This window comes from Bombus pyrosoma, linkage group LG1, assembly GCF_014825855.1.
Source record: "Bombus pyrosoma isolate SC7728 linkage group LG1, ASM1482585v1, whole genome shotgun sequence".
NCBI lineage: Eukaryota > Metazoa > Arthropoda > Insecta > Hymenoptera > Apidae > Bombus > Bombus pyrosoma.
Genome location: NC_057770.1, coordinates 3,536,506 through 3,558,599, shown reverse-complemented (window position 1 = coordinate 3,558,599; position 22,094 = coordinate 3,536,506). Strand labels below are relative to the sequence as shown.

The following is a 22,094-nucleotide window of genomic DNA, read 5'->3' as shown; positions in this document are numbered from 1 at the left end:
ATCTTCCAGAGATACATGTTCCTCGATGATGGATGGGAAAACCGATCAAAGTCCTGTCCCACGATCATTTAGCGAAGCGATGCTCTTACGATCCGCAGCGAAAGGCCAATGGCCTGTGCGATACGAAAGTGCATTAGGGAAAAATATCGGTGCAATGGATCTGTTAGGGAAAAATCGGATGAAAAAGTTGCGGTCACGTCGCAAGTTGGGAATTAATGAATGACCGCGAACCGGTCGAACAAAGAGGCAAGCTATTACGCGTTTGTCGTACAGCGGCGAAGACAGCCAGAGTGCACGGTCTCGCGCGTCGAATTAATTAAACTGAACGCATTGTCCCCGCAGGCCATTTACCCGGAATATCTATAAAGCAGCTTCGTGCCTCGAAGGGACTCATTACGAAAATTGATACAGATCTCCGGCAACCGACGTAACCGGTTCATCAAGAGAACTCTGATTAAACAGACGATTCCAACCAATAGGGAGAAGACGATAGAAGAGTACCGGGTAGACTAAAAACAAGTTGAAAGCGAGAAAGGGTAGTAACAAAGAGAGATAGATGAGGGTTGTAACGAAGAAGGGAAAGGGAAACAAGCAGCCAGGCAGAGGAGAAATGATATTGGAAAGGGAATTCAGAACAGAACCAACGGTGATCCTCCACTTTTCGCAATTTCTGGCCAAGCTGGCCGAAAAGGAGAGACACCTTACAACACCTTACCTACTCGATTCTGGTCCATAGCCGCGCGCTGTAGTTACCAAACCGATGGAGGAGAGGATAAAACGAAGCAGGGACCGGCGAACTAATCAGACTCGGCCAACCGTAGTCGTTTCCCCGCGGAGAAGCGGATGCTTCCTCTCGGCGGACAGGATAATTTAAACTTTCCTACACGATGCACCGCGTCCACGTATCTCGATCACTCCGCTAAACAGAATTAGATACGAACATCAAATCCAAACGTTAACCATCTCGCCGTCTTGTCTCGCCACAGTATGCGCATCCTCTCCTCTCTGCCGTCTGATCCTCGATGGATCGTTTTGTCTGCGTCCTGCAAGCGGAGTTTCCAACGACGCTCGGTCTCCGTTTCTCCGGTCTATGCTCGCGTGAAATTCGCATAACTGCTGCATATGTTTCCAAGATAAAAGCTCTCGTCGTCGATGTCTGAAATACGACGATGAAAAAGCCACCGATGGAACTGTCCCGCACGTGCGCGCAGACAATTTAAACTTTCCTTTCCAGCGCGAATATCATTCGACGGTTAATTACCGGTTGGATATGGCGAGCTGATCAGCTTCGTTCCGTGTCGTGCGTTCCTATATAGACCCGGGATTGCATTCCCGGAATCTGTTTCCAACACGAATCGATGATTCTTAAGCTACGAATAAGGTCGACGAATTCTGATTTCGTTGCTCTTCTTTCTTCTTTTGGAAGTTCGGCTAAAGAGAAACACAGTACGCGTTGAGTCTCGTTTCACCTACGGAGTATGAAAGAATTTGCGCGTGTGTTAAATCTCCTTTGGTGACGAAGGAAGAGAAGAACTGCACAATATGAATAAATAAACGCAAGGTGATTCGTACGACAGATCGTAGTGTAACAATTCACCTGGTTTTAGCATGAGCTACAAATTCGGATAAAGCATACGTAGCTACAGCGCTCTATATCCTTAGCCGCTCTCGTCCTTTCTCGTTTCGAATTCCGCCATTGCCCGCGTTTTTTCTCGTTCGATTTCCACCGCGTTGCTTCTGTTTTCCACCGATCCACCACCACCGTTCCTTCAGTTTTTCCCCAAATATTTTTCATACTCCGGTCCACCGCGTTCATATCGGCCACCGATACAGGTAAAACCACGCGGTCAAACCGCGATTATATCGACCGTAAACGCAAAAAAAAAAAAAAAAAAGGAAGAAACGCCGACCCAGAATCCGGACCGAAACGCGTATATATAAATCGCGATCGAATATCGATCGCCGAGGTATGTGGTACGTACACGTATACCTGCGGAGAGCACGAGTCGTATGGGCACATGCGAATCGCTGTACGGCGGGACGTGGATTTTCATCGAGGCCGGACTCCAAAGCTCTCCATCGACGGATCCGATCGAACTTTCGTTACGTCTTGCCGTTAAACCTCTTCCATCGAACTCTGTCGGTTCGTTTAACGTATAAACCTTTCCTTCCAACCCATCCTCCGCTCAGAAGACACCGAATGTTCAATTAAGGCGATCCCTTTCGAACGAGCCGGATTCAAGAGGATCGGAATCAACGTTAAAACTCGACGTCGAAAAGGTTTGGCGAAGCGCACGCGCGTCCTTTAGGGTGCTCGCGTGAAACAGAGAAGTGAAAAATTCACAGATGACACGAAAACCGAGGCAATTTAACTTTCACGACGAAGTCGAAAGTGTGGTGCGCGCGTGCTTGAACCCCGGCGAAGCTTTTGACGAAAGCCACCGGGTATCGGCGGTCAGGGGAGAAGGACTTTACCGGAACTGCTCCTAACGGAATACATTACTTCTTAATCCGTTTCTGGCGAAAATGTGCCCAGGGAGAACGAACCGGCACGTTTGATGGCGCTACCGGGTTTAACGGTGATCAAAAAATATTTCAATCTCTACGGTAAAATATATTTTCAACGTCCTCCTCCGAGGGCTTCGATACGAAACATCGGAGAGAGTCTTTTTTCCATCCGGCTGGATTATTCGTTTTTCCACTTTCACCGAAAGCTCGCGAGAAAGTTGATTCGTTAACGAAACACGTAATACTCGTTAACGATCGATCAAAGTTGCTTCGATTAACGAAATATCGCGCGATTGGAAGATCGTTTTGTAATATTCTCGGTGCAAAGCGTACAAGTTGTTCGATTTTCAAACATTCTTCTCTCTTTTTTTCGCTGTTTCTTTTTTCCTTTTTTCGTTTCGTCGGAGCCAACAATAAAACCGAATCCGCGTAACGCGGTTAACGTCAAAAACTACACTACATTGTACGCGACCTACATTGTATACGTAACTATGGTCCGGAAAGGACATAACGCTGGGATCTCGTAACATGTGTGCGCATACGACAGGAAACTTTCCGCGCGACAACGCGTATAAAAAAATCATCGTCTCGTCTTCCTTTCATTTTCATCTTCCGGATACATGGGTGCGATAGACCGGCACGATATCTGGAATTTGTGCGAGAATTTCTCCCGCGTCCGTGAAGCACGTGGATCTACGATAGTACGCGTCGACGTTACGTTGCTGGAATCGAGGCTGGCACGGTAGCACGAGGAAATGAGAATTTTCGAATTTAGGAAATCGTAAACCACGGAAATTTCGTTATCCAGCTGCAACAGAGTGCGCGTATCACGCGGGTTAAAAGTATCGGCGCGGGGTGAAGTGAAACGAGTCAACGATTTACGAGGCTGACAGTCGTGCTTTAACATCTTTATTTCGCTGCCACTCTCGCCGAAAATTTATCGCCGGTCCGTTCATCTTTCCGTGGGCCGCGCAGTTACAAAATACCCTCGTTAATCGAGAGGCTTACGTCAATTACGCTAATGAGCGCCGCAAAACGAGCGCGAACGGCCAAGTTGCCGTTACTCGAAAAATTAACGCTTGAACCGCGCTACGAATCCGTTTAAAGGTACGCTTCGTTCCAATTTTCCATTTCGAATTTAATTCCGGTCACTCGTTTACGGCCGATCGAATTATTCAGCCGCCTTGTCTCCTTTGCCGTCCGATCTTCCCTAAATCAGCGTATCAAGTTGCCACGTTTTTACGAATAACTTTCGTCGCTCTTTCGAAACGTTTGCGAAACGAAAGGAAGATGCAGTAAACCCGTGTAAGTAGAACGTGGGACATACGTTCTACCGCATCCTAGAAACCTGAGTTACGCAAATCGCATGGATTTTAGCTGTAAATTCAGCTGTAAATCTTTGCATATTTTATAACTGTTAGTTTTCCTGTACGTGTGTAAGCAAGAAATACGTGTATTGCATCCGAAAAAAAAAGAAGAAGAAGAAAAGAATGTTTCAAGCCCGTTCGATCGCGTTATAAAAGACCGTCTTATACGAAAGTCCACGGTACCAACGAACATGGACGGATTTGTCAACGGCTCGTAAACGACTAAATAAACTCACCACCGCTCCTCGGTGTGTCAGTGGGTCCGGACCGTTGTCGCAATCCTGAAACAAAGAAAAACATTGCCCCGTTACTTTACGAACAGTGTATTGTGTATAGATAAAACTGTGAAAATAAATTGTTCTCTCGAAAACGGATTTCGCGGGAAACGAAAATCCAGCGAGATCTTTCGAAGTCTACGGTCGAGGCCTTTTCTCTCCCTCCCTTGTAACGTAATAGCCGGATTAATTTTCAGAAATATTCGAAAATTACCGCGAAACTTGGCCGACCGTGGCAGCCGCTCGAGCGAAACGTACCCAATGGATGCACGCTCGTAAGCTGATGCGCTCCCGCATTTTAATGAGTCTCATTTTTTTAATAATTAACACCGGTTCCGGCTGGAACCGGATCGCTTTTCTACATCCTCCTGGCTACAACGAAAATTCCCTGCAATTCGTCGGCAAGGTGAAACGACGGGGCAACGATGAATCTTGAGATTCTCTTACGCGAATTCCTGCCGAAAAAAAAGGACGAAAATAATAACGAACAACTGCGGAAGGAATATTAACGGGTTTATGACACAGAAGATGGTCTAAGGCTCGCGTTTGCTTGGGTTTACGACACGGTCGCGAATCTTCCGTTAGTTTCGAGCCGAAGAATTTTCGTTTTGACAGCTGACAGCCGGTGAAAAGAAGGATAAGTGTTCGAAGGGGAAGCAGAAAGCGAGGCGCGTTGGTTTCATTCCGGACCGCTATGCGTGATGGACGTTTTCGAATATTAGGCTCAGCCGGAAGGAACTCGTCGATGATACATTCATCGATGGTATATTAATCGAATGTAGCAGTTATCTGGTAAACGAGAAATTCAGTGTAACGGTTTCGTTCCCATCAAGAATTAACTGACGCTTTCTAAGATCGATACATTTCCGTTTATTAATATCTTTTTATTTAGGTGAATCAGTTAAGATCAATGGACGACTATATCAGACGACTGTCGTCGTATTTTGTGATTAACATTTAATCGATCGAAAAAGCATAAAAATTATGTCAACAACGGTGTGAAAATAATCAGAGAAACGCAAGATGCGTGTCGATAGAAATTGAAGCGTTAATTCTTGTGTCATCGACAACGAAGGAATACGAGAGGAACTAATACGAAACTATTACATATTTTAACGAGATCTGAAAGCCGTCAAACGCACGGTATCTCTGGCGTAACAAGCGAAATTCACGTGGCAAACTCTGGCCGAAGAAAATCGTAAAGAATCGGCGTTGGAGGGGGGTGAGTGGAGGGCGCGCGAGGTGTTCCAGCTGACTTTTCTCACTCGAATCTTCGGTGTTTCTCGTTCGTCGAACATAAACGGCAAAGTTAACGTACTTACAGCTCCCTATCGGAGCCAGATCCCCATCGTGTGCGCCGGTTTTATATCTCCTTCCTTTGCCACCCTCTCCAACGCTCCACCCAGTCCTCCACGACCTTCGCCGCCGCCTGTATAAGCGCGAACCCCCGCCCCCGTAACTTTCGCATTCAAACTTTATCTACGGTACTTTTTGAGCGCAACGTCAACTCTACATCCCGCATGCCAGTCCCCTCAAACTCGCTGAATTACAAATCGAACGTGGCACCCTGTGTACGAAGAAGGAAAAAGGGGAATAAAAGCGTCGCGAGCAGCGACGGAACGAAAGAAAACTGAGAGATGGAAGGAAAGATGGAAGGAAAGAAAGAGAAGAAGCTGGAGAAGAAGGAGGACGAAGAGGAGGAATAGAAGCTCGGTTTGGGGATTGAGAAGGAGGCAGAAACGAGGGTATTTCAATCTCGTTCGTTGCCTCTACGCCACTCCGACGCATCGAGTTCGAAAACTTTCGCTTCTCGGCTCGTCCAGCTGACTGAGTTTTTCCAAGTGGTAAAGAAACCGGATCCTGGTTCAGAGATCGTGCACATTCTCACTGCTCACCTACACGCCACGCCCCCCTTCCCGTATCTTCCTTCCTCTTTTGCACGGTTGCTCTCGAAAAAGCGGGAATGGCCTTCCGCTCGGCAGTTTGTTTAACGAAGCGACCCGGTAACGGTGGATATTCTTTTTGCCAGCAGATAGGAGAGGGAAACTTTACTCGCTCTTAATTCTGTTTACAGTAGCGACGAAAGCTCGTCAGAAGTTTAGAGAGCGGGATAGATTAACGAGCGTGGTCATAAATCCTCGAATTCCGGGGTCGAAAGGCAGCCAGAGCTGCGTCCACCACGCTGAAAATAACCGTTTACTTTGCCCGTTATCTCGATCGTAGAATGGAACTCTCACTTGCTGTAATTGCATTCCAACCATTGGTCATTGTCGTCCTGATAAACCTTACCTTCTTTCCACTGTTCCTTGCATCATAGAGTTAAAAACCGAGCAACGACCGTTCGTAATGCTATAAATTGACGCGTCTCGAATTATCTTAAATCTTAGAAATTGGTCATCGCGGAATCTCGCACACCAAGCATTTCCATCGTCTTCCTTCTTTCTCTCGGCTTTGCTTCCATACGTCTTCTACGCCACTTGCATTTTCATCTTCTTCCGCTACGAATTAATGGTTTCATCCTCCGACCAATCGCTTTCTACGTAGCATACATTAAATTCGTCTAAATTTAAATTCGCGAATGACCATTCGTCGTGACGACCAGCGGACGGTAATAGCTACGTCGTGAGGTTATTTTTATATAATAAAGCAGTGTCTTTACACGGCTCCCTTAACGACGTTCCTCGGCGAACGATTTGGCGGAATGGTCCCCGAAAAGTCATAAAAGTCAACGAGGACGAGAACGATTCGGTGGCAGAACTGGCGCGAAAAAACGAGTGAATCTCGTCATCGAGGCCATATATGGCGGCAGCCGATGGTTGGTCGTTCGTATAGGTGAACGCAACTCGGTTGGCGGGTTCTTACATCCCAACGACAATATGTATCGCGCGTATGTGTGGGTCGGGTTGTAAGTTCAACAGAGGAGGGTACCGGCAAACGAGAAAGATAAGAGGAACGTGGGTAGACTCGCTACTTCTCGCTGCCGATAAGAGATCACACCTAACTTAACCCAGTCTTTGACCTAGGACGAACGACCGGCAGCAACCCTTACCAACGACCTGCCGTTCGGTTGAACTGGTTACGTTCCTAATATCTTTCTACTTTCTGTTAAACAATAGAACTACCGCATCAGTCAGATTGACTGATTTTACAATTTTATTTTAAAATTCCTACTTGGTGTTATTCCCCTCCCCCTCCCCTCGATGATGTCGTGACTTTCGCAACGATAACTAAAAGAATAATATAATGAGTTTTATTTTGTTTTTTATGTATTCAAACTGAAAATAATTTTGTAGCAAGGCTACATATACCAATACCAGTCGAAACGACTGGTACTTGTCAAAATGTAAAAGGGTGCTGCAATCTGTTTATCGAGCCACAATTGACCAGTTTCCTCGTTTTGTACGGGTTGCCACACGTTTTGAAAATTTTTACTGCGTATCATTCGATATGACGATATCAGTTATCGATCGCTGGATCGCTAGATGCTAACACTAGCAATACTACAATTTTATAAATGTGTCAATCCTCGTTTAGGGATGATGGTGCAAGATGGATTAACAATGCCAAGAAACGTACTATGTAACATGGAATTCTTTCTGTAAGAAAGTAATAAATCAATAAATATAAAAATATTCTATTATTACGTATCTTTTAAAGACCAGTCGTTTCGGCTGGTTTTTGGTAGAAATAGCTTCGCGTTAACCATCGGTAGTTCTAGCGTTAAATAATGGAAAAGCGTTCTTCGATTATCATATTGCTAGTTTTTTATTTTTTACCAAAAATACTATAGGACGTGCCATGGATGGATCGGGTCGAAAATCGAAACGGATTTTGCGAATATTAACGCGCTAACGGAAGACGCTACGTAATTTTTACAAATTCGAGAACAGAGATAGATAGGTATCGGTTTAAATTACGGTGCTCAGAATATTTCTTATACCTGGCCATTGTGCGTGTTTGCTTTCTATTATCGATTTTTAGAGGATCGATAACGCTAAGAGGCAGGAACGCGTGATTTACGTAAACGATCCACTAATTGCTCGGAGCACCATGTGAATAATCTGATGATCAGTGGCAAACAAATTGCAGGCGAACACGCGCTACTTAATCCGCCGTATTCCATGATTTTCCAAGAGATCCGCTACGTAAAGAAACGATCGTGTTTGTTTCACAACGAAAAGTGAAACTTCTCGACGCAGCGTCGAACCGCTTCTAAATGATAAAACGCGTTATACGAAAAAGTAGAAGAAGGAAAAAAGTTAGAGAAAAAGGAAGGGGAGATATCTAATTTGGCGAATGGAATAGGACAATAGGCGATGCATCGAAACAGCCGTCGCTATTTAGGTATATTTCGCTGTAATTACTGGTTAATTCGTTTCACGACAAATTTGCTTAACCGCGATCGGCCGCGAATTCACGAATTGCGAAGCAAGAGAAAGAGAAAGAGTGTGCGTGAGAGAGAGAGAGAGAGAGAGAGGGAGAGAGAGGGTGTAATGGGGAGGTAGAGAGGTAGTTCGGATCGAATGTAATTTACAAAGCGAACGAATTCCTGGCTGTTCCGCGGCGAGTGAATCGTGAAAACACTCTCGGAACCATTTTTATTGAAATATATTTAAAGCATGCGCGGAAAAAAGGTACGACTCCCCTTTTGAAACTGTAGTTACAGAATCAACGACAGAGGGCGCGGGAAGAGGAGAACGAATGGAAAAGCAAGAAAAAAGAGAAACAAAAAAAAAAGGTTGAAAAAAAAAACTAGAACGATCGCTGCAAGCTGTTGGCACAGGCCCCATACACGCTGCAACGTGCGCGTATGTGTGTATAGATTATCTAAATGGATCGTTCGTATGTGCCGGTACACGGCCGCGCATCCTACCCTGGTTCTTTTAGCTCGTTGCTTTTAATGACGACGTTACGAGTGGCTTCGGTGCTCGCCATTATTCGAATAATTTACGGCAAATGTTTATCTAAGATAATTGTCCGAGCAAAGTCTCTTCGATAGTACACAGGTAGGTATCCAGGTAACAGGCTTGTTCGTTTACATAATAAATTATTTATCGTAAACGAGGATGTAACTGGGCATCGATGTTTGCTGAAAGCCAGCCGATCGAACGACCTTTTCGACGAAACTATACATTTGGGTTAAAAATTATTCCGCTACGTGTAACAATCTGCTTTACATAGTTTCGCGTTTCGTTAGCCGTGACGTAATTGGGGGAAAAATATCTCTGACGATTCGTTGGAATAACCGATAACGTTTCAACGACTTTTCTGGCTTCTGTACGTGCTGCAACATTTGGACGCAACGAAAAGCGAAACAATTCTTTAAAAAAAAAAAAAAAAAAAATGAAACCATCGAACGCACGGAAGCAACGTATCGGTACCGCCACTGGCTACCCAAATAGAATTGCGCAAAACTGTTACGAGCCCTTCAAATTTGCCCGCGGCGTCTGAAATTCAATGGTGTCTTTGGCATTTGTCAGCGCAAGGGAAAGAAAACCGATCTGCTTGGGACTTTGCATTGGGTTACAACGGAACGCGCGATGAACCAGATCGAATCGGGTATATAGCGTATCAAAGGAAACGCGATCGAAAAACGAAGACCGAAAGAGAATTAATATCTCGTTGCGTTTGCCGTTCGATTCTGACTCGGAGACAATGCGCACGTGGGGAACGAACCTACAGGATTATTTATCTCGAACCAGGAAAATTTCTATGTGCAACGTCAAACGCACTCGCAAACGCTGACCCGTTTACATTGTCGTAAAATCAATTCCCTGCTCGGCGCACGTAATAACATTATACCAACCACGACTGAGTTGATCTTTTATTAAAATATCGTCGAAATGGCGGGGTCGAGTAAATAGACGAGGATTATTAAAGCACGTTTGGTCTGGCAAGTCAGTTAATAGCACGCGATTGTGGAATCCATCGGCGAGCTTGGACTCGACCGGCTCGTAATATCGATGATAAGATAACCGAAGCTATCTCTGGCGTTTCAATTTTCTAATTCTCTGAAACGGCGATTGAAAGCTCCCTGCGAAAGCAAAGCTATTCGTCACCGCGTATCTACCATTATCACGAACCCTTCGATGGACTCTTGGATATCCACGACCAATTTATCACTATATCGCTATCACGGTATCGGCAACGGTAAAAAGTTGAATCTATCGCCAAGAAGGCAATTCTCTGTCAGCTTGCAGCGAGCTATGTTTCAAGATGCAATAACGAAAACAGCTAGACGCGACTGAAATCTAGAAAGATCAATGCCGCCCATCGGTTTTACTCGTTGTCGCTTCGAAATATAAAAGTCAAGGTTCGCTTAAACTTGCATCGCGTCTGCGATGTATCAGTCCTTTGCCATAAATAAAGAACGATAACTTCCGCGCAGAAAGTTTATGTAACCATCGTACAACCTTCGTGCTCGACGACGAGACATCTTATCGGGACATTCTCGTATCCTGATAGTCCTTGTTACGAACTACTCGTTTCCTTTTTCTTCGTATGAAAACCGATATCGTTTTGCACGGTGTTCTCTGTGATACTTCTTCCGCGTGATCTCGATAACAATAACGATAAAATTCCTGCGCACGATCCGCATTAACCGATCCGTCTTGTTACACATCGAACGATTGCAACGAAAACTTCTTAATCCATCGCGTCAATGAAAAGTCAAACGATCCACGCGGCAAAGAGTTCATAGAACCATCGCACCTGTACGCCTCTTCGCATTTTCACCTGCCATCCGATTTAACGGAAACGGTTCTCTAAATCGTTGCTGCGTCGAGTGTAACTGGTGCTGCGATAAAGTTGCTGTTGAGTATTTTTTAACATATCGGCCGAGCGTCACGCGTTCGCCCAACGAAACGGACAAAGCAGACGTGTTTTACGTAGCCGCGCGGAAAGTAACGATCGTCCGTCGCTGTATTCAGCAATTTCGCGTACGTTCCGCGCGACCCAGCACCACTAGCCGCGTGTATACGCTGGCTCGCGTGCAACAGCAAGGTGCCAGTTCGGTGTATCGCTGAAAATACGAAAATTCATTGGAAATTCCCGTGACGCGTCGCAGCATGCGGGATGTTTTCGAGCGTGACGATAGCTCGGGCAGAATCGACTTGGCCAGGAGCGCAACACACGCGACAGCCAACGCAGGGAATTAACTAAAGCGCGGGATGAAACAAAATGATCGTCATCAGGGTGGATAGAAAAAAAAAAAGAGAGAAAGAGAGGTGGAACGAGAACGGCGAGTGAGAAAAAGAGAGAGAGGAACGGGTGGAACGATTTCGCGAGGCGAAAAACTTGGCCACCTGCGAAAACGAAGATGCTTACGGTTAAAGGAACGACCGGCCGTTTGAGCTAATCGCGTCGAGGCGATACCAATACGTTTCCCCTGAAAACTTCTTATCGCCGCGAACGATGTTTCCTTCTACCGTTTCCATATATCTTACGTGGACGAAATGTACTCGTCGACACACTGCGCAGGATAAAGCAGGATAAAGGTTAATGCAGACTGTAGCCCGGTGTGTACGATTTACCTCGTTGTTAAAAACAAAAAGAGATACAAAGGAGAGAGAAGAGGAAAGAGACAAATGGAAGGAGAAAGAAAATAGCAAGTGAAAAAGAGCGAGGAATCGAAAGGAAAGGAAGAAAGATGGTGATCCGAGAAAAAGCAGTGTAAAGGAAGAAGGGAGGAAAATAAACGAAAAAGAAAAAAGAAAAGAAAGAAAAGAGGAAGGAAGGTGAGGGAAGAACGTGAAAGCAGAGAGAGAGAGAGAGAGAAGGGAACGAGAAAAGAGAAGGAAACGGAGCAAGGGAAAGCAAAAAATAGGATGTCGTTGGAAATAATCTTCTTTTTCAAGATTCGTCCATGGAAAATTAACGAAATGGTTTTCGGATCAAATTCGAACGCTCGATCCGAAGAAACGAACGAGCACATTGCGAGCGGATCGTACTAAAAATTAAATCGACGCTTAAAACAAAGCACGGCCGCGGATATCGCTGCTAATGAATATGCAAGAGGGCACGGGCTTTTCATAAGCATTCCAGGACCCGGGGATTTCAAACGGTGCTGTCCGGTCGGCGCGCGCCTTGCGCGCGATAGTAAATCGTTAAACTAAAATTTAATCTCCCGATACACGTGTGCTCCGTACTCCGTGCGGACAGTATGCGGCAAATCTCAGTGAAACAGCCGTCGTGTACGTCGTCTAAAGAAAAATTTATAGCTGCAGCTGCGACGCTTTCTGTTCACCGGATTTAATCGCGAATTCCTGATGACCGATCCGTTCGAATAGACGACGATTAATCGCGCCATCCTGACATCGTTTACGGAAATTACTCGATTTCAATTCGACGGGTAATTGCAAAATTACCATCCGCTTGTAAACCTAAAATGTATAAATCCGTCGGATAAATTGGTACGAACTGTTGGAAATTTTCGTTGTAGTTTCTTGAAAACAGGAACGCCAGTGAATAAAAAGAAACGAAACGCTTTATACCGCGATAAATACAGTGGTATGTACGGTGCAAGCTATCGAAGAGCTACGTCGATCGATACTTACGTGGTAACGAAACTGAGAAATTGGTAAAAATTGGAGTTGATCGGTTTGCTCTCTAAAAGGCTCATATACTCGTGCATATAAAACAATCGATATTTGCTTAACTTTAGAAACTGATTACGAAGAAACTGTAACTTTCACGTGTTTTCTATAACGTAGCTCGATTGGGTCCACGAGTCGAACGAGTGTCTTTGTCTTTAATAGGTTGCAAGACAAATACCGAGTCTTGCCGATGATCATTCTCCAGTAACGGTTTCTCGATCTCGACGAAACGTGTCGTTCGTCATGGACAAAAACTGGGACGATCTGGTGCTGGCCGTGTTGGAGGCGAAAGGAAGGCGAAAGGAAGGGAAAAATCGCGGAGCTCGGAGCCGTGTCGACAACTGCGTTACGCGATCAATCGGAAAAACAGTGAGACGAAAGAGTTGGCCAGAGGGAAGCGGACCGACTTAGTCGGCTACGTCGACTGGCACGGGAATTTTTTTCTCCTCGACACGGTTCACTTCGACGTCGCGTCGTCGGTTACGATTCCGCGACGAGTCTACTCACGGGGCGAATGTCAAATCGTTACGCGAAACTTTGCCATTGCAACAGGATTACCTCTAGCCCCTGTTCCCAGCCGGGCAAGTCGAAAGCTGTGTTAGACGAACGGAATATAAATGAGCGTAACCCGAAGACGAACTGGATCGATCGCGTGCACGTGATAAGGCGGGGCGAAGACGCAACGAGACAGCTTCCTTCGAGGTTCTTCAAGCCCGAGAACACGTGCGGAACATTTCAAGCGGCGATTTTGATATCGAGGATCTGCCGCAAAATTCGATACGAGTCCACTATCCTTCCTCTCGACTCTGTATACCTGTCTGTGCGTATATATGTACACGTACACGTTTGCACGTGCGTATACACGAACGTAGACGCGAAACGAACATGCCAGTGTACACGAGATCGAACCGTGACGTTATCGAGGACATCGAGGATTCTTTTTACAATCCTGCCTGCTTTCGACCATCAATTTTTGATCGGCGGTGTATTCATCAAGGATGGCTTCGATAGGACGCGAAATCTGCAGAGAATAAAGATTTTCTGCGCTCGATGCAACTTTCCAGAGCACGTAGAATGCAGAGGGAAAGGGATAGGGATAGAAGGGGTGACCAGAAAGATCGAAGAGGGATTAATATCACGCATCGTTTAGATCGTATTTTCTGGGAATAAGTGGAACGTACGGGCCGTGTCCGTTTCGTTTGACCTATCTTCCAACCTGCAGTTCTTCGTTCGCTACGTTCGTTCCATTGCCCGTTTGGCCGCACATCCGCGTACAACAGCCCACCCCAAAGCTGCGAACAAAGCAACGCCGCAATATCGTACGTGATTTAAGAAAAGTTTTCTCCGAAATTGTTTTTGTCATAACCTTTTGGAGTGGTTCCAGCGGAGCGCGGTGCCTAAGATAAGAATTTTCCTCGCAGTTGGTCGCTGTCACGACGGCCAATATCCAGAATAGAGGGCAAAGACAAAGAACGAAATCGAAGCAGCCGATAGCAAAGCAGACGAAGGAGACAAAGAAGGTGATTAAAGGCATTCGACCAATATTCGTGTGCTCGTTTCAACGTTCTTCTTCTTCGAGTAACGAGCGACTTAGTCCGACTTAGATTCGAACAACGAACGATCCTTCGTTCCGCGTCTCTCCCTTTAGTAGCCTCGTCGTGTTAACATACCGCGTGACAACTCCATGTTTTTCAATTAAGGAGAGAAAAAGAATTTAGCTTTGGCGACAGCGGAACGGTCCGGGAACGCTGTACGAGTTTTAATTGGAAAAATAAAGAACAGTCACGCCTCGGATCCATTTATTTACAAATTCTCGCTGCTCGGAAGTTTTAAGCTTTCGAGCCGGTCGCAACCATTATCGTCGCGACGCGATAAGGGAGAAAAATTAATTTCAAAGTACGTGGAGGAGCACATTCTCGCAGAGTAGACGTCTAAATGTTTAAGAGGGGACCCGTCAACGTTATAGAAGTCATTGGGACAGCACCGTTGAAGGGTATGCCGTTAATTAATGATTCGAATCTCATTTATCATTACGGTCAGGTCGCTGGAACGAGCAACTGTCTGGCATTACAGCGTTCTTCTGCACCCTACTTCCTATACTTTCGTCTTCTTCCTTCTCCTTAGAAAACTATACACCAGATACACCGGAGCCTCCGTTCGCTGCTACTGCCTTTCTTCCGCACCATCTTTCCTTCCTCTCACCTTTCTTTAATTAAATAACTTCAAGACACTATCCGTTACTTCATCTACCCACTCGACCGTTCGTCCGCCAGCAGTCTACTTTTCAGGTCTGAACACGGGATGCCCATTAAGGTGAATTCAGGGAATTCGATATTCCCGATATCCGGTTGCTTATCCCCCTAAACCGCCGTTTCCTCCTGTTTCTCGGATTTTCGCGAGAAACAGCTTCCCGTTTCTACTTTCTTGGGAAAAAGGAACAGAATCTGAAGACGGCTACGCGTTCATCCTCCGCGTCAAATTTCTTTTTTTTTCTTCTTCTTCTTTTAGCGAAAACGTTTGTTCGCTCGTCCCTTCGTTCGCGTCAAACGAACAAAAACGTTCGCTCGTTTGCTATAAAAATTCGGTCCGAGCAATCTGTTGGCAAACTCATCTGCAACGATCGAAGAAGCATTTTTACACCGCTTATAGAGCTTATATTCGGATGGTCGGTTGGACGAGCAATCGTTAAACAGCGGAAGAATATTTTTGATATTTTAATTTTAAATGGAAGCGGAAGAAGAAGGAAGATTCGCTGGCTCGTTTGGTCTAAGCGCAACCCTATTTCCTACGTTCGTTTATTCGTTCGTCTATTTGCTGGAGAGCAAATGATCCGATCGGCTACGATTGATTGATACGAGCTCGTTGATATTTCGACGCGATACATTTACGCGTATAGCGTGCCATGATAGGTTGATACATCGGTCGGTATGCATGGCACGGCACGGCAAATACAGCAGCGATGTTCGACGCGAATTCCCCGCGATTCCACACGGTTTTTCAACTTGTTATTTATTGCGACGCCAGTTGTTTTCCTTGCCTGGCTTCCTGGACTGTACGATGTCCTCGATATTCCGGAAAGGAGATTCGGAATCACGATGAAACGTGACGGATGATAGTGGAAGGAAGGAAGAAACGAAGGGAGAATCGAGACGAAGGGGAAGCCCATTGTCGGTATATCGCCGGAGCTGTCTTGTCAGCCCATCCATTATTCAAGTCGCGCGACTTACGGGTGCACCATACCATGCTATGCCACACACGAGTTCTCATTAATTCTTCTTTATATGTTTGCTTAATACCGGCAATCCTTCCACCGGATTGCACCTCGTTCAACTTGCGCGACACGTCATGCCAAAAAGCTCGAACGATCAACATCGTTGACCTCGATATCGATCTCTCGGAATCTCTTTTATAAATTGTAAATTGCCAAGAATTACGCTTTCAACATACGATGGGTCGTTCTTGTTCGAAGTTTTTGCAATTTCAATTTCGTGTCGAAGAAAAACTAACGTCATACCGCGATAGACTGGTCGATTACACGCTGTCATCGGCAAAGAAGCCATTGAAGAATCGTACTCGTTAATCTGGCTTGTCAAGCCTTCTAAATTTTAATATTATCGTTTATTGTTAATACTTAATCGCTCAGAAATTAGATGATTTGAAAGGGAGTTGATGGGTTTAATTTCTGTGTGACTGGATGGAGTTTCGCGCCTATTATCCAGACGCTTGGTCAAACGAAGAGCGAAACTATCCTCTAACTAGGTAGCAGGGCGCGGTCAAATCGACACACCTCGTTCTTTCAGCCTATTACGTCTCATTAAACGTGATAATTGTAACGTACGACGTATCAGCCAATTTTCCTCCGCTTGCAACAACACAAAACTACAACTAAAAAAGCTAATAACTATTACAAACGACGATAAGAGACGAGAACGCGATAAACAATTTTAAAATTCAACGCTCAGTTCCATATTACCGATATTATCTTCCCGTTTAATCGTCTCTTGAAATAATAAAAATACAAACCGATACTTAAGAAGCATAAACGAGTGGACGCGTAATTTTCATGTCGCGTGCCTCTATAAGAAGATCGGGACTAACTTGAGCCAACGGACCATTAAAACCACCTAGATCGATAGTCTATGTATCGATTCTGTAGATGCTACCAATAGTCTCCGGATGCAGCGCTGAAAGCTCGAAATTTGGTCGCAATAGCGTGTACGAGAGAAATTCCATCGCAGCGAAGTCGACCGGGGCGCATACTTTCGTCGGACGAGGAATTTTGAAAGGCGACGCGATTCCACGGCACACACGCTCCCCGCCACGAAACCGCTTTCTACATGCGGCAACAACACGCACGGAACACCGTATCTATGGCGAAATCAATGATCGACGGGGCTGATGTACATTGGACATCGAGTTGCATAACCACAATCGAAATTTCGAACCGTCCGCACCGATGCGGAGGACCGCGGATCCCGTGAATTTCCGCGCGACCGGCATTCGAAACGAGAATCCGCGAGAATATCATATTTTAGCTGGGAGAACCCGACGCTGATTCGGCCAAAGTCCGAACCAGACACGCTACCGGCATCTGTACATACGATTCTCATCCGTAGAATGCGGCATTCGAAGTCTTGGATTATTTTTGGTCGTTCGACAATTTTCTACTATTTGTTTCTGCGTTATTTCATTCTCGGTGCCGTTTTAACGCGAAAGACGAAAAACGAACCGTTGTTCGTCGAGTGAAAAGTTACTCGAATCCTTAGAAACGCGTGATTGGAAATTTATAAGATTTCAGTGACGAATCATCGACTTTGAACATTTTCGTGTTCATAGTAACGTTAAAGATCGATAAACGGGAAATTTAAAAATATTCAGAATTCCAGACGCGTGTTGAACGAACAAATTGTAAGTGTCTCGACGATAAAAAGAACGGCCATTGTGGAGAAGATGGAAAGCGTGGCGGCTATACGAGGATACTCGATAAATTAGCGGAGGGCACGCAGCTGCAAGAATACATTTGTTTCGTTAATACATCGGGTCGGGTTGCAATTAATAAATGATACCGGTTTCTTATCCACGCTGAAACTATATCGTCCATTGTACACCTCTCTTCCATCCATCGTCTTAATTACCGCGCTGTCGTGCCACGTCCCCCACGTGTCCCCCAGCACCTGGCAAGCTTCGTCGCGAGAACTAGATCGAACAGATTAGGTCGTCAACGGGTTACGCGTGGCCGCTAGCGAATCGCGAATTTGCAGAGCTGTGGGCTAAAGAGCTTAGAAGAGCCATGACCAGGATAAATAGAAGGCGCAGTGTCTTTCCAGTAGGAAAAAGCGAAGCTACCGTAGAAACGTTCCAAGGTTTTGCTCCGTGAACATGCAGCCCCTGTTCCGCTAAAAAATCCAATCGATACGGCCTCTGTATTCCTTGGATAGTATCGAAGAAGCTTTTTGCGTAATTATTCCGCCGGATATCGTGTAGTTTCGTGGTTCTTCTACGTAATCGAGTTTGTGTCATTTTCTAAGCGTTGAAAATCGGTATCGATAACACACGAGAGGTAATTAGGTTAACTCGGTCCATTGGAAAGTAATGGAGGGTGCGTCGCGGCATTGTTTTCCACTTGGTTCGTAGATTGGACGTCGATCGAAAGAGTTATTAAAGATATTCCATAGCGAAGAATGGAAAGAATGGCTCGAGAAGTAGCCACGATTTCCTGGTTCGTCTTCGGGTTATAAATATCGTTGGAAAGAAGTTGATCGCGTTACTTATGTTTTTCTCGGGCTTCTTACTCGGCCGCGTTGCCTGGGCTCTCCGTTGACGATATATCAAGCGCAAAAAGTTCGTGACAAGCTGAAAGGGGAATCGCATTTCCGTCGACAATAGCGCGCCGAACGCGATTCATTTCTCCATCAATATGATTGGATAGTTGATCCTGATGGATGATCAGCATCCGTCACTCCTCTCGGTCGGCTATACTTGATTCACTTTCCGCCTGATCGGCGAAGAAATGCAAATTTGTCAATGATACGACACCGACAGATTCCACGTTACACCGTGGCCGTGGTATCATCCCGGTAAGCTGTGTCCCGTTGCAAAAAAAAGAACGAATCTGTTCCTCGAACGTTCTCGTTCGCCGAAGCAATTGCGATTCCATGCAAAATGTAATTTATTTCGTTCATTACGAAACGGAATGATCCCGCGAAACGAGATGATCCGTTCGTCCGATCGGAATTACGATCGTGGAAAAAGCGAAGCGGGACGAACTCGATGGACGTTATAACAGCCGCCGATCAACCGGTCCGACTCTCGCCGCGCTTTTTAATATTAATTCACGATGCGCCGTGCTAATTTATTCCCACGAGGCTTTGATCGCTTCGCGCGCAAATGACCAGCCACGGCACGCCTACGTTTCGCATACGTGCGTATACAGCTGCCGTCCATATTACTCGTCCATACACGCGAGGCCCCGTTTGCAACGTTAGTTTTCGCTAATGTCTGTCCTTTGATAAATTCCGCACGGTGAAACACATCCGGAATTCAGTAGCCTGCGCCATGTGCACGCGTTCCTCGTTCCAGTCGCGCTACTAATTTTCCTCCTTGCTTCCTCGGTCCGTCATCAGCCCTCGTTCCTACGTGTCTCCTCTTCTTTCCTTCTCTCTCTCTCTCTCCCTCCCCCCCCCTTCTCTCTCTCTCTCGCACACACAGAGGCCCCCTCTTCTTCTCGATAGTCATTATTATAACCGAGAGCACGTTAAAACGCTTCCCCATTTAATTCCTGTACGTAGCTCGCGGATGGAAATTTCTTAATTAACGATTAGTAATTGGAGCCACTTCTTTGGCCAATCTCTCGTCAATTTTTCTCCGGCTTAATTAACTTTCCTTTCAGCTCTATGTCGGCTCTCCTGCGATTGAAGAACGGCGGGGGACGAAGAGAAGAAGGGTGAGCCGGGCGCGGTGAGACGGAGAATGGCGGTCGCTTAACGCGTTTCGATATGCATGTCTCGCGCGTTCTGAACGACTACGCTGGGACGAGTCGTCCTCGTGCTTAACAACTTCGAATATGTTGACTCTAAGTTGACTCGCCGTTGCTACTTTAACGGTGCGGCGCGACGCTGGCATAAGCCGAGCTCGAAGGGCAAATACAAGCGTGTGCACCGAGTGCACAGGTCGAAGGTGAGAGGGAAAGATGGCCAGGGTAGGGGGCTTGGAAGGGAACGTTACTTCGTTAGCAGTTACGTCATAGCTTGCGTAACACGGCTAATCGCTTCCAGGTTTACGCGCTTATTACGAGGGTAGAGCAGGTCGCTTGTGAGGGTGAATCGATGTAAAGCTCGGACTACGCCAACCGATAAATCAGTTCACTAAATTGAAGCGCGTGTTACGTAAAATATCGACGAGCTGGTCGAACCGTAATCCACGCGCGCTTTTATCCACGAAGAAATCGATACGTCGCTCTCTCCAAAATCTAACGTCGACCATACACGATGGACCATTGCCGTTGAAAATTTTATGGCGATCGTATCTTTGGAAATCGTTGGAGGAGAGGATTTTCGACCTGACTCGTTCGACGTATTTAGAATCATCTTATGAAATAGGAATTCGTGGTAATTTAAATCGTGAACTCGATACCAAAGTTCTAGCTACAAATTCCAGTACAACGTGTACAGGACTTTCCGAAGAGGGTGAAAAATTGTTTCGTCATAGCCCCTGACAGTGTCGTTGAAGTTTGTAAAGAATGCTCGATCCAGATGTCGAGTCATTCCGTCCTTTCGTTAGATCGTGTTTTTCTTCTTCGTTGCCACAAATTCTAAACTTGGATCGCAATCGTTTGCTCCGAGTAAAATACCTACGAGAAGGACGCGCAACCCGATATGAAACTGCTGTATTTTTACAGTAAGCGCGAGGTCAGTACGACAGGTAAGCTACGCAAGAAATAATTGAAAAGCGTTTCATCGTGCGTGAAACTTTCGCGTCTGTCACTCCTGTTACGATTCCGACGACAGCAATTCCGACGATAGCGACGAATTTCATGAAATCCACCGTTGCGTTCGTCGTCGCACACAATTTACACGGCAACGAGAACCCTGTTCGTGCGACAAAAACCATTTCGCTCTGTTTCCTTCGATTTCACGAGGGAAAAAACCAACCCCCAATCATCCATGCAAATCCCAATCGTCCTGGAATCTAGCAACTTGCAGCACGAAAGCTCGAATGCAACAGGCTTAAAACGCCTTGAAAGCGGCCTCGATTAACGACAACGAACGAAACGTGGTCGATTAAAGGTCGAAGGATAGTGTCGTTCCATCGGAGACGAAGACATCGCGTTCACGTGATTACCGACCGAACATCCTCCCTCTTCCTCTCGCTGCTTGCCTCCCTCTCTCTGTCCGGTGGATCCGCCAGCTTATTCGCGATAATGGCGCGTCGTAACGATATTTCACGGTGACCCTATATCAAGCGAAACTGCATATGCAAGTACGATCGTAGATAACGAGCCGCGGCTTTGTCCGGACCCTGTCACGTGTGCGGCTCTGATTTTGAGAAGCGTGTGAACGCCGGAAATTACGCCAACCCGGTTGTATACGCGACGTCGATCTCACGGCACTGATAAGCCGTTTTTCACGAGCCGACTTCAATCTAAATTACAGACAACACTCGGTATCGATCCGAGCCTCGGTGACTTCCCCTCGCGGAGTGCTCATCGAATACGATTCCGCGGCGTAACCGGCACACCAGTTAACCTACTTTCGTTAAATTTCGCGCCGTGTCTGTCATCGCGCTCTAATCGAGTCCGCCGTTGTTGCGAGCGCAGGAAAGCGCGATAGTTGCGAATAGAAACCGACCGGGTACAGACGCCGCGGGTTAATTCGATAGCGTTTAGTCCGTTTGATCGCAGATCCTGGACGCGCTTCGGCCGTAAACCGGACCAGACCATCTCGTTGTTTTCAACGACGTAAATTTTCATGTATTTTCGAAGATCGATCTGATCGATGTTGCAAATATGAAATTGCCCTGAATCGATCACCGCAATTATATCAGTAGACTGAAACGTTTCTTCAGTCATTACGATTGTTGAGATATGTATAATTTTCCGTGCTGGACTAGGTAAACGCGCGGTAAGAATACTTGTATTCGAGTATCAGTGTGTGTCTCAAAAACAGATGGATGTAAACTGTTCAGTCGTTAGAAGCATCTGGAAGAGTCGTCGGTTAACAGTCAGCTATAGAAGTGCTGAGACGCGTGTAGATATATATCGATAAATATAATAGAGATGGTCCATCAAATAAATGTCCAACTATTTAAACATTAATTAAAAGTGTAAATTTCGTGTTCCCATAACATTATTT

At 45.8% G+C, this 22,094-nt stretch overlaps 2 protein-coding genes and 1 long non-coding RNA gene across 4 annotated transcripts in view; 1 reads left to right on the top strand and 2 right to left on the bottom strand.

Moving 5' to 3' along the window:
• LOC122570060 overlaps positions 1 to 1,725 on the bottom strand; it is a 28,628-nt gene extending 26,903 nt beyond the window's left edge. Inside the window, exons 1-2 of the long non-coding RNA XR_006317693.1 lie at positions 1,598 to 1,725; positions 942 to 1,469 (exon numbers count right to left, since the gene is read on the bottom strand). This is a non-coding gene — a long non-coding RNA (uncharacterized LOC122570060). The remainder of the gene's footprint in view (positions 1 to 941; positions 1,470 to 1,597) is intronic.
• Positions 1 to 22,094, top strand: part of LOC122570046 (28S ribosomal protein S17, mitochondrial) — a 260,913-nt gene that overhangs the window by 167,700 nt on the left and 71,119 nt on the right. The gene's annotated exons all lie outside the window — the stretch shown is intronic.
• The window catches only part of LOC122570024 (B-cell receptor CD22), a 314,194-nt gene that overhangs the window by 232,095 nt on the left and 60,005 nt on the right, over positions 1 to 22,094 (bottom strand). For both annotated transcript variants that reach the window (XM_043731832.1, XM_043731841.1), the window contains exon 3: positions 4,112 to 4,156. In XM_043731832.1, coding sequence (XP_043587767.1) covers positions 4,112 to 4,156 — 45 coding nt within the window. The remainder of the gene's footprint in view (positions 1 to 4,111; positions 4,157 to 22,094) is intronic.